The 13,399-nt window shown below is 46.2% G+C and overlaps 1 protein-coding gene across 1 annotated transcript in view; it reads left to right on the forward strand.

Moving 5' to 3' along the window:
* Nucleotides 1-5,890, forward strand: part of HACD2 (3-hydroxyacyl-CoA dehydratase 2) — a 91,858-nt gene extending 85,968 nt beyond the window's left edge. The window contains exon 7 of the mRNA XM_067738685.1: nt 2,888-5,890. Within this exon, the coding sequence (XP_067594786.1) occupies nt 2,888-2,970 (83 nt within the window). The 3' untranslated portion in view covers nt 2,971-5,890. The remainder of the gene's footprint in view (nt 1-2,887) is intronic.
* The last annotated feature ends 7,509 nt before the right edge of the window (nt 5,891-13,399 follow it).

The raw sequence follows: 13,399 nt of genomic DNA on the forward strand, positions 1-13,399 counted from the left end.
TCAGGATGGTCATGCAGGCCATATTTGTGTCTGCTGGCACTCACTATGCTTCTGGCCTGAGCCAATGGCCCTGAATGTTTTCAGTTGTTTAGGTTGTTAATACTGAGACCAGTTTGTACAGTTCATTCCAGCCAGCTGCACATTTCCAACTTTCCAAAACTTGGTATTTATGAGAAGAAAATGCAGAGTTAGGAGAGGTTGCTGTTGATAATGCAGCTTTCTTTACCAAATTTGGTTTCCTTTCTACAACTTACGTTTCTTTTAACCCTCTTTAATGGGGAGTTAATGATATACATATCTTACATAAAGCAGCGCCTCTTCATTATGGTCCTGACCTGCTGTTGCATTGGTGCACACATAGCCCGTATTGTGTGTGGCCCATGAGCCGCAGCCACGGGAGTTTTCTCATATCGAGGTGCTTTGGAGTCCCTTGCAAGATGCTCTTTTCCTCCTCTGCTGCAGATGCAGTATGAGTATGTACAGTATCCACAGGACTCAGTAGACATCTAAGTCCTGTTTACATCACCTCCCCCCATCCTTGTGCAAATTGGTGAAAGTTAGCTATAGGGGTGTTAGCTGTAGCCTTAAAAAGGCTGTAGAAAGTTAGCTATAGCCTTAAAAAAAAGGCTGAGAGAAATGAGAAACAATGAGTAGGGTGAGGGCGCCAAGAAGCAGGGCACTCTCCACGTTGTCAGTAACCATAACCGCACCTCTGATTTTTAGAGGAGCAGAAGAAACTTGCCCCAAGCAGAGCATTTCCAGTTGCTCTCAGCCTTCAAGTCTTAAGACAGCCCATTTCCTTACAGGAAGGTGGGTCCAGTGACACGCACAGCTCCCTACCCCGACTCCGACACACCAAGCCAGACACACATAACGTGCACAGCCGCCATCTCCACCCTCCATGTCCTGAGCTGTAAGAGCAGAGGGTAGACTCCTAAATGGCCCGTTGGCAGGTGGAGATTTTCAGTGTAGTTAAAAGCAGTAGCCATGCATCTGGAATTGTTTCAGCCACTGTAGTTGGATTCAGTGTGAACTTGTGGGTAATTGAGATGGAGACAGTGTCACCCAAGTTCTGGTCACCAGGGAGTCCCTCTCAGAGCAGTAGAGAATTTCCAACCCAAGTACCCCCATTCTCCTGGCCTCCCCCACACATTCCTTTCTCTTGAGCACTGAGAAACCTCTGGAAGATGTAAAAAAATGAAAGGGCCATATCGGCTCTCCAGTTCTGACCTGACCCTCTGTAGCCAGCAGGCCCTTGCCTGGGGGATGAAGAAGGTGTACTTGGCCGTCTTGCTGCCACTAAGGGCCTAATGAATGGCTTCTGGATCGCTGTCCTCCCTCAGAGCCTGTGGGGCTACAGCCACCTTATGAGTGGCGTAATAACAAATGCAGCCAGTGGAAAAGTCCTTGGTGTACTTTGCCTCAAAGTTTCCCTTTACTAAAGTAGGTCTGTAGAAATGTGACTGGCCACACATTTTCAAATGATTACAATTAGCATTCCTTATGGTTTAATTATATCTTTACTTCCAGTTTTTAGATTATAGAGCTTGTCAAATTTTCTGGCTTTCATACCAAAATAGTTCTCTCACTGTTGAATTTTATGCACAAGCTGGGTCTTTTCTGTGAATAACTTCCTGCCTGCAAAGAGTGAGTGGAGTGGATGGCAGCCCAGTTCGGCACTGGGGCCTCCTCTGCAGTTTGTCAGATCTGTGTGCACACACCCACTGATGTCTTGGAGTACTTTGGGAGGATCATTTGACATTTGGCCAACTTGGAATTCATTTAAAAAGGAAGAAACTGTGAGAGGAGAGTTGGCAGTAGTAGAAATTACCTCCCCCAAAACACAGGTTACTGTCTAAAAAATAGAGATTGGAGCGGTTGGGAAGGGAAGGAGGGATAGTGTACATCCAAGACCATCTCACTGGAGTTTTTCACATGGTTTTTGAACCCCCAGTTTACAGTAACCTTGTGAAGGTCAGGTAGTTTAAACTGGCATTTCCCAGCAGGGACACTATAAGCATTTGGGATGACACAGTTCTTAGTCATGGGGGACTGTCATACTTTGTGGATTTTGGCATTCCTGGCCCCTTGTGCTGAATGCCAGTAATCTACCCCCTTCAATACTCTCCCCCCACCCGCATTTCTAAAGACTCCCTAGGGAGGCAGGACCACCCTATTCATTTGAGAACCAGTCCTTTTTAAAGTAATCTATTAAATGACCAAGAACAGAATCTCCGGTGCCTGAGGGCTTGCTTTTCATATGGACTTTTTCCTCATCCAGACCTCGCTCAGTGGTGTTCAGATCAAATGTCACAGCGTTCCTCCCCCTCTTCAGTCTTCCCACTCAAAGAACAGCCTTTCTCTGGAAGTACTTTCAGGAGATCCTCCCTGATGACAGTGCAGTAACAGAGAGGCCGAGACTAAGAGTCAGGAGCCCCGAGCCTGGTCCTGACTCTGTCAGTGATGTGCTGTGAGACCCCAGGCACGCGCCCATCCTCTCTGGGGCTTGAGTTCCTCCTCTGTGAACAGGAATAATAACTCCATCACTAGATTCTTCCCCTAGTTGTTGGGGAATCAGAGAATAAATGTGAAGATAATATGAGAGAGTGTAAAGAGTATCATTTGGCGGCTCTGTGGCATCTTGATTGGTAATGGTAATGTCAGTAGTGTCTGTCATTCCAGTCCACACTACCCTTCCCCCTCGGCTAAAGCGGGAAAGTCAGTCCCTCTGTGTTTTTCCTCTCTCTCCAAGCCCACTTTGTTACCTTCCTTAGTTGCTGAAAGAGAAAGTGGTCAGAGAGTCAGAGAGGACCTCAAGTCCATGTGCTTTACATAGAACATGTGATTTTAAATCATCTCCTTAAAGAATTCTTTCTTTTCTTTCCAGTTTTTCCCCAGTTATACTTCCACATGATACACCAGAGAAGAAAGGTCCTTTCTCATACTGAAGAACACAAGAAATTTGAATAATTCCTGCTTCCTGCACACCCCCAGAAACAAACTTTCCAATGACAAAAGATGCTGCAGACTTTTTCTGTTCCCAGTACGTTTCATAGAAAATAAGTAAGAACTTTTTTTAAAATACTAAAAAAAACCAAAACAAAACAAAAACCAAAATCCAGTGTCACGTGGGCCTGGGATTTTATAAAAAACAAAACAAAAGCTGTTACATAAAACATCCTTGCTGGTCCATCTCAGCATGTTCTTTCCACCAGAAGTTCCCAGTACTTATGACGGCGCTGGAAAGGGGTTTGGCGTTTTTTATCCTCCTGTTTCCTTCATGTGTCTGATAAATAAAGATCTGTAATACTAAATACTTGAGCGTTACAGTCTGAGTAATGAAGTTGTGCCCGCTCAGTGCCCAGCTTGCAGCAGCTATGTTTCAGTCTGCAGTGTGTTTAGCATTCCCTCTCAAAGTGCTTGACTGCATGCTGGAAGCCATTTGTCCTCTGGAATGCTCTGAAGTTATGGCTGGGACCTTCCCCCCTATCTAGTGAATGACTTATACAATGTATATTGTCTGTGAAACTTTGGAGTAGTGCCTATAATCAGAAAACAGCTAGAACCCTTTTGTTTGTTTTCAGTCGAGTCATTACTGCCTGCCACTACGAAGTGTGCCTGAATTTAATAAGTATGTGTATATTGTAGAGAAGCTACTTTATCTGGGGCTCAGCCTCAATCATATTTTAACAAAATGACAGTTCTCAGAAAGGGAAAGCTCAGTCACTAGTCAGCGACAAGTACCTTTCACAGTACCATTCTCAGAACACCCTTGAGCAGGGTGTTTGCCAAGAGCAATTCTTACTTAGGGACCTGACGCCAGTCTAGTCGCACAGGAGTAAAGAATCCATTAACAAAAGCACACGGAAGGCGTTACTCTAAAAATGGAGTCTGGAAGAACAGTCAGGAATGGGTTCATATGCTCTTATTATTTTACCTTCACATTTTCATTCATCTCTTCTGTTTGGATACTTTTCCTAATTATGGTCCTGTGTAATTCCCACCAAGTTGTAAGTCCAGAGGCAGTGAAATGTTCCAGTTGGGCAGTCATGAGCTAAAAGTAGTATTGTCCCCACATTTTGGATCAGCCAAGAAATACTTTGGACATATGGACATTGTCTAATTAACATGATGTCCCCATACTTTAATTGCTAAACTGTGCATTTAAGGCTCTTCAGGAAAGGGTTGGATAAAAATGTAAAGCCCAAGTTTAGATGTGCATTAGATTTTAAACACAGAGTGTTCTTTGTGCAAACTTCACCCCCGTTTTTTTTAATTGGTTGATCTGTAAAAGTCTAGCTAACTGACTGATTATCAATTAAAATATAATTGCTAATATTAGAAGTGTCGTAATGGAAAACTAATTTTTAAATGCTTATTTTCATAGAAGCTTGAAAATTAAGATGAAAATGAGAAGAAAATATGCAGCCTATAATTTAATGCAGGTAGATGTGTAATAAATTATTTTTGAATTAAACATTAAAATTCTGCTTCTTAAAGTTAGCACTCTTAACTTGGGCGTATTGAGATTAGAATCTATTCTTGTATTTGATAAATAAAATATGTGGGAAAGATTATTTTTCATGCTTTTTCTTTTTATTTTTCCAAAAATGTATTTCTACTATAAAATAGAATCAATTTGGGTTATATTAGCCTTATTATTAATTTGAGTAAGATTTTTTTCATTTGTTTTTGGAATAGTTGTAGAAGATGGGATGAGAAATGTAGGTTTTCCAGGATTGCTGGCTTGGGGCTTTTATTCGGGCCTCTCTATTATAATTTGTCACTGTGAAAAACAGCCTGTCACAAATAGTGGTTATGCATCAAATTGAACTTTGGCAACAAGAACGCAGCGAACAACTCCCTTCTCAAAAAGGGTCTCAACCCCAGTGTGCATTTTTGTCCATCAACATTTGAAATGCTCGTTGAAGATAAGTAAGCCATGCCACCGTGTCCTTCAGTCACCTCTCTCAGTAACTGGTTTCTTTATCTCTAACATGAATTCATTTCTCTTTGGAAGTGGTGGTGTTCTCTTACGAATTGAGAACATCTAACCCCACCAGATGTCACATCTTCTTATAAAGTGTGAATGAGGAAGGTGGTGTTTTGGTGGGTATTTTGTCAGACTTACCGTTTTCATTTCAGGGCACAGTCAAAGGCATCAACTGCCCAGCCCCCCACCTGATTGGGTGTTTCAGATCCCCCACTTCGGGTACCACCTTCTGGCAGAAAATTCTTTGAGGTACGCGGTAGTGCTTTGTAGACACGAGCTGCTAATCCGCATCTTGCTGTGTTCTATTTGCTAAGGTTGGGTTAACACGTACTGACTATCATCAAAGGCACCGTGGAGAGTTAGTCATGGAATAAAGCACATCCTTCCTGATGAAAACGTTCCTCTGGAGCAAACTTCTGACAGGAAGGGTTTAGACAATGTAGCGTTAAGGCATGTGAAGAGATTGTGCCCTCACTTCCACTCATGTTTCTGGTTATTCGTTTATAATAAAAGGTTGGCATTGATGTGGTACAACCTGCAAATTATTTTCAATTCTGAGTTTCAGATAAAACGTTATAAGACAATATCAGTACATAATGCTCCTTTGAAATTTGGGTAAAAAATTATACAACCATATATATAGTCATTTTTATATTTTTTCTATGTTGGGAAAACCAAAACTGTAATTTTATAAGTCTTTGATTCACTAAAATTATATAATTTAAATGTATTTTTTGTATATTTAGAAATAAGGAGTTCAAAGACTATGCTTAACTTTCTATGCATGCATTTGGAAGCTGTTTTTACCTGATAATGTAGTAATAAGTTGTATTCATAAAATACTGATCTGTGTTGCATTTCAAAATAAACTGGTGTGTGCTCTGCCTGGATTTGAAATACTGACCAGTGAGTCTAGTGATTTTTCACACTGCATTGGCCTGAGAATGGTGTTGTAGGATTACGGAAGAGTTACAGTTCTGTTAACGGATTCCAGCTCTTTCTTTACAGTTTTAAAATCTATTTCTGCTATTCACTAATGGTTCTACACTTACAGGAAAAATAAACAGATTATATTAAGAGGTTTCCAAAAAGTCATTCTTCCTACCAGTCAGTCTTCAAGCTTACCAAGCCAGTCTCCAACCTGGCTGCAGAAGGACAAGACAGATTCCTCATATAGGTGACCAAGAAAAATAAAAAATTAATCAGTAAAAGATTGAGGGCCCTTTTCTTACAATGTGTGTGTGTGTGTTTTAATCTAACTTTTCTAATGTAAGTGGAGAGGGGAAATACTGTTGCCCAGCAATGTTCATCTTATAATAAAACCAGTACTTGGTCAAGTGGTTGAGTACCTCCTCCTGAAAACAACTCCAAATACAGAGCAATCCTGGGCACTACTTTACACACTGACGTCCACAGTAACAAGTGGGCAGAAAGACACTGAGAAGGGTACTCGGCTCAGCCACTTCTGACCTGCTAGTACTAGACCCTAGATTTCCTCACCTCATAATGAAAGTGCTGATGCGTCCCTGTGCCGGTCGCTTTCTAGTTATTTCTCTGGGTGATCTCAGGGTGCCTCCAGCAGGGACATGCCCCCTCCTGAGTCTGCCAAGTTTTTCTCAGAGTTGTCACCGTTGTCCAGGACCGTGGTCTTTGTTCCAAAGAGGAACATTTTCTTTCTGAACACTGTCTGGTCACAGGCATTACCAGCACAGTGGTTAGGACCACCTCTCTCCTCACATAGAGTTTAATCTGCTTCGGAGACAGGCTTTCATTTATGAAAAGAAAGAAAATTATTTCAACTGAAATTGAAGAACGGAGGTAAACTTAATAGTAGAGGCTACACAGAAAACACAACCTTTCAGTCTTAGGGTGGTGATGGGAAACCAGCCAGGGCTTTGTAATTTGTCATTGTCATATTTTATGGCAATTATGTGTACTGTGTTAGCATAAGCCCCAGCCTGAGGAATTACCATTGGTATAATTAAGAGACCTACTGTTACACACAGCGTTCCGAAAATACTGCTGTGTTGTTCTGTTCCCTTTAACAAGAATGAAGACTAGCTTTGCAATTCCTCATTTTTTTTTTTAATCCCAGCACTACAAATAGACTGGTTCGTTGTTATACAGTTTAGTGGTGAAGAAACTGTTCTAAACAACTATTAGCAAAAATAGCCACACCTATTAAACATTCCCCTGCCGGCAACTGGGAACCAGAGTTAGAAGAGAGAGCTGTCTGGGGTTATTTTTGACCAACACTTTTACTTTAAACATGTGAGAAACTAATCTTTTTTTTTTTCAAATTTAGAGAGATACCCCGATACCCCTTATTGTTATAGGGGTAGGTCTCATTACCAAAAATAATCTTTTTTTCCCATAAAAAGGCAATTCACCTTAAAAGTCACTTGATGAGCAAAAATAAAATGTGAGAGGCGGTGTACTTAAGCACCTAGTACCCATTTCATAAATCTGCTTATGTTTGGAAATTGTGTTTTCTGTTCACTAATTCCAGAACATGGACTTATTACAACGGCAGTGCTTCCACATCTATCTTTGACTTTCGTGGATGCAATCCAGATGCATTTCCAGATGCATTTCCAGATGCTGGACTTGGTTAAAACCCAAAGGCGATTTCCGCCTCCGTGTTGTCGTAGCTGGGCTGTCCCGCTGGAGGGCAGCACCTCACAAGCGATCCGGGGCCTTGGGAGTCAAAGGCGTTTGGAACACAGCTTCGGTCCAAGGGCGCGGAAGGGGCAGAAAGGCGCACTATAGCAAATTAGTCACAGATTTCTCTTGTCCATATAAATTAAAGGCAGCCCGATCTTAAAGCATATTCTGGAGGGGTACAGGAAATAACACTTTTTAGAGCAAAAAAACCCAGCTCGGATGCGTGCTTTGAGGCTCCAGCTATTGTCTTCCGCCTTGGGAGACCTCCCCGGCTGGGACCCTGCAGGCTGCCTGGCTTTGAAATGAGAGATTTTGGAGCTGGTCGTAAAGCAGGTGTTAGTGCTCCTGTTTAATGGAGAGCCTGCTTGTTAATCTTTGAAACGTTCAGGAAGGTCAGTTCCCACTCTTCTGTCTCTGGATATTTTTGGAGGGTGGCCGGGGCCATGAAAAAATGTCAGGCCACCTTATAAGGCCGTGTCTGGCCCCGAGAATGCTTGTCTGCAGCATGTCCAGTACACTCTGTGGGTGTGAGTTAACTTGACTCTTGGACTGTGAGTTTTCTCATAGATTTAAAATACTTCTATTCATGCCATGGATTATTGTCTCTTTAACAGCCTTAAAGTCTTCCTCAAGAGCTGTTTAAATGACACCGATTTGGGACATACCAAATAGATAACCAAGGGCACACGTAATGCCTCTACAACCACACTAGTTGACTGTGCCAGGGCAGACAGGGATAGTCTTACAGCAGGTGGTTTATTTAGCCAATGTATGTCAAAGTGAAAGCCACAGAATATTAGTTATGAGGGCATGGGAGTATGGATATGCTGGGGGGAGCGGTTCTGTAGTTTAAGTTGAAACAAAGTTTTCTCTCCTGCTGTGCTTTTCAGATCTTTTTGCACCTGAATGCAGTTTGTGACTCTCCAAGAGATGGGGTGCTACTGCAGGCTTTTCGAAAGCTATTTTCAGTCTTTATCCTTGAAACATCTTCAGGGCTAGAGCTCCTTGAACACCATGAAAAATACTAATCTGTTAGCAGCTTTCCCCATCAGAGGATGTTAACATGTCCTGGGGGCAACAGAAAAAGAGATGCACGAGGGCTTAGCCTGGGATCTGGGAAGATTTTCCTTGTTTTTTGTTTTTAATAAACCACCATCTCAAATAGGTAATGAATTACACATGAGATTGAGAACCCAGGTGTCAGCAACCCTGGATGGAGTCTACCATTTGCTACTTTCTGGTGCGTCTAAAGGGAGCCTACCAGTGGATGTGAACTTATCTGTCTGAGAAGACCCAGCTGGGACCAACAGCCCCAAATTGGATCAGCCAACTGCCACTCCCCCTGTGCCTACACCCCAGTTTAAGTGCCCGCTGTCAGCCCGTTACTCAGGCTCATGTCCTCTTTGAGGCTCCTGGTGTCAGGAAATCATCTCCCTGACTTTACCCTCATTCCTGAACGTCACCAGGTGACGGCTGCTTTGTCCTGGTGTGCCCTGTTATCTGACAAGGCCTTAGAGTTCCTTTCGCTCTGGGTGGCATCCTCCCCATGTCAGCTCACCACCTAGATGCTTGGGAGCCAGAGAAGCCATCACTCTCTGTGCAGAGGAAACTGAGGCTCTGAGAGGGCACGTGACTTCTCCAGGGCCACATAGTGAGACAGCTGGGACCAGTTCTCTGCCCGCCCGCCCCCCCCCCCCGCCAGGGCAGCTCCGGGGCTATGCCCTGCCCTCTGCTGCTCACACCCATCCATGGCTTTCTGAAGCTTCCAGCTCTCTCACTGTTCCCCATCTCTCCCTGTTCCCCAATCTCTCTTGCCCATGACCCCTCAGGCTTCCCATCAGACTCTCCTGCCAGACTCCACCATTCTTCTCAGTTATCAGAACCCCCGTGCCCCTCTGCCCTCCCACTGCACCCTCTTGGCAAAACCCTGAGCTGGGATCATCCAGCTGCTACCCTTCGCTGTGCCTCACCCTTGGGGCTGCCTGGCTGGCACTGCCCATGATTCCCTTTAGACTCCATCCTCCTTAAACCTCTGACTCACTCCCAGCCCAGGATAACACCCCCAATTTCAGAGAAATGTGCCATCAGGTAGCAATTCCTTCAACTTTCTATCACCACGTCTATAGACTTACCTATACTGAGCATACCCTTTTCTTTTCCTCCTGTTAGAATGGAAGGGGTGACCTTCTGTCCAAAGTTAATCCCCTCCTTGTGTTCTAGATGTTTCCACCACACACACACACACACACACACACACACACACTTAGGGATCTCACTCCAGCCATCCCATCCTCTCTGTACTTCCTCTTTGCCGTCTCTTCCCATGGAGTGCCTCCCCATCTTGGCTTTGACCCCAGCCCTCCACCTTCTCTCCTCCTGTTCTCCTCTGCTTCTCACCTCCCACTCTTCCCGTCGCACCCAGCCTGGCTCTTCCTGTCATGCCACCGACACGGCTCTGTTCCAGGTCACTAGTGACCTCCTTGTTAGGAAATCCAGTGTATGCTTTGTGGTCCTTGTCGTACGGTTGAAATTGGGGTACTACCTGCTGGATGTTAGAAATAATGATATGGTTTTGGAGTAGACTGGGGGCCCCAGCAATACCCAGTCCTGGCCCAGAACTCTCATTTTTTCTCCATGCATCTCTAATGAAGGTGTATGTGAAAGAAACAAGGGGGAACCAGCCAACAAAATGTGTAATGGTTAACTGTGGCTTGAGCCCCAGGGGAGCATTCTGGTAAGCTCCTCATAGAACACTCATGCTTCCTAAACCAGTAAGAGGAAGTAGCTCAGACTAAAGGCAATCGTGAGACCTGCTCAGCTTACCTCTCACCCTGTTGTTCATAGGTCCTACCACTGTGATAGAAAGGCTGACCCAACACACCACCATCTCCAGGGAAGAAGTACTCACAGATGGAATGCCTGTGCCACCATGCTTGGCTCCAGGCTGGCCTGGGCTGGGAAGGACAGGAAAGCATCCAGGGAGAAAGAGCAGATTTGGCTCTGCGCACCACCTAATGGCTAGAAGAGCCAGAAGAGAGACCCACACCCCTGTACACCAACCTCCTAATGATGCCCATTGACTCCACTCCCTCTCGCTAGCAGATGGAGCTCCATCAGAATCTCGAAACTGAGCACAAAGATTAGCATTCCTCTTCCTTGGGAAGGAGCCAAGACATGCTGAGGAGAATGAAGAGGGATCTTGGAATGCCTCCCAGGAAGCCAACATGGTTCTCGAAATGATCTTTGCTCTGGACAGCCCGCTCCTCTGGTTGCCTCCTGCCTCCTTGACCAAACTTGCTCAAGTCTCTGCCAAAACCCCCTGACTCACAGGTTGAGTGCATCAAGGATCGCCCAGGGTACTTGACAAAATCAGATTCCTGGCTCCCTCAGAGCTCCTGAATCTGAATCACTGGAGATAGAGACTGGGGCTGTATTTTCACCCAAGCTCCCGGGGGATTCTGGTCCAGGGGCTTACTCTGAAGAACGTTGCCTTCAGGGCTCCTGACCCTGAAGGTTCCATCCTAACTCCTTACTTCAAATCTGAGGGCCCTGATCACCAGCCCCCGGAGCAGATTTGGCCCTTGAACATGTTCTCTTTGGCCCACATTACTTTTTTTTTTTTTTTTTTTTTTGGCGGTACGTGGGCCTCTCACTGCTGTGGCCTCTCCCGTTGCGGAGCACAGGCTCCGGACACGCAGGCTCAGCGGCCATGGCTCACGGGCTCAGCCGCTCTGCGGCATGCGGGATCCTCCCGGACCGGGGCACAAACCCATGTCCCCTGCATCGGCAGGCGGACTCTCAACCACTGCGCCACCAGGGAAGCCCCCACATTACTTTTTAAAATTGAATCAGTTGTGAACACTTTAAAGTTGAGACATGTTATGTAACCATCTAAGAGAAATCAGAAGATGAGGCAGCAAGAGTCACTTTCCCATATGTTGGGCATCGGTGAGAACCCAGGAGGGCTGCCCATGGGACTGGGTGCTCAGGAAGGGATCAGGCTCAGGCCACGGTGCCCCCTGTCACCGCCCAGCCAGGCCCCTCTGGAGTCTGACGCAGGAGCTGGAGAGGAGGAGCAGGGCTGCCACGGCTTCACGTTTCCTCTCTGTGCTGATGACTGCAGGCCTCTGACTCAAGCCTGCATCCGTCTCAGAGCTCTACTAGACCCCTTCACTTGGGCATCCCGTAAGCGCCCAGAGCTCAGCCTATCCAAAATGAAACTCCCCGCCTCCCCCTGCCACAATCCCTTCCTCCTCCCCCGTGCTAGTCTTTCCCACCTCACTGGATGGCATCCCATCCACCAGCTGGTCAAGCCAAGAACCTGGGAGTCATCTCCCCTCTTCTGCTCCCTCACTGGCCCTCACTTAGTTTTTAATCAGTCGCTAAATCCTATTGATTCTATCTCCAGAGGATCAATAGAATTTATCAACGTCCCTCCTCCGCTGCCTCTTCTCTTATCTGGGCCACCACCATCTCAGCTGGACGGCAGCAGTGGCCTCCCAACCGGCTGTCAGCTTCCACACTTGCCCTCCCCCCAAATCCATTCTCCATACAGAGCCAAAACAGCCTTTTCAAATGCAAGTATTATCACGCGTTCTCTGTCTCAGCCTGCAGTAACTCCACTGTTCTTGGTGCAACGTCCAGACCCCTGAACCTGACCCAGTGACTTTCTGCGACCTGTGTCGGCTTTGTCTCCACCCTTCTGCACCCCATGTTCATGAAGACCTATCAGGCCCTTGGGGCGCCTGGCTCTCACCTCCTGGTCTTTGTCCAGCACATTCCCTCTGCTGGGAGGTTCTCCCTCTCCACCTGGTGAATTCCTTCGTGTCCTTCAGGAGTGGCTGTGGCCTGGCCTCCAGGAAGTGCCTGTCCGAGGTCCTAGGACCGGCCCTGGTGTACTTCCTGGATGCTCCCACAGCGCCAGGGAGCCAGAAAAAACCAGGAGCCCCGTTAAGTGAGAGTTTCAGGCAACAGTGAAGTATGTCTCATGCAATATTGTAATTTCTGAGGCCACTGTGACAGTGCTTATATTTCCCTCCCATTTCTCACTGCCATCTTTTCTCACCTGTTTGCCTGTCAAGACTGCAGACTCCACAAGGGTGGGAACTCCTCCGGGCTTGTGGACCACTGTATTCTCAGTCCCTAGGCTTCTACCAGGGTCTGGGGGACTGGCAGGAAACAAAAACAAATGATTAAATAGGGTAGTTTCAGATACCAGTAAGTCCTTTAAAGAAACTTAGGAAGTCAATGTGGTAAGAAGGGGCTGGGCCTGCCGCTTTGGCTCATGTGTTCAGGCTTGGCCTCTGAACAGGGATGGATGCAGGATTCGATCCAAATTCCACAGATCCCAAAGCGCACAGTGGTTTCCCTCCACCATGCTGTCTCCCTGCTCCCTGGAGCACAGGGGCATTGGCAGGGGGCAGGGGGTTCATTTAGGATGACTTACGGGGGGTACCCCACCCAGATAGTCTCTCAAAGCGTACAGCTGCCGGCTCCTTGGAGACTTTTGGTGCCCTTAGGTCCCCTGGCAACCCCCTGAACCAGGCTCCCTGAGAAGCCCAGTGGATGCAATGGGAGGTGGAGGTCCAGGAAGGGCTCCACCTCCTGGGTTCCAGGCTGCAGCACTCTGCTTGACACCTCCAGTCGGAGCCCTGGGGGTCTGAGCTTAAAACCCTACCTCCCCACCAGACTAGGCCTTTTCCTCAGGCGCTTCTCATTAGCCGAGCTGATGACAGCTTAGAG

Source organism: Pseudorca crassidens, chromosome 5, assembly GCF_039906515.1.
Source record: "Pseudorca crassidens isolate mPseCra1 chromosome 5, mPseCra1.hap1, whole genome shotgun sequence".
NCBI lineage: Eukaryota > Metazoa > Chordata > Mammalia > Artiodactyla > Delphinidae > Pseudorca > Pseudorca crassidens.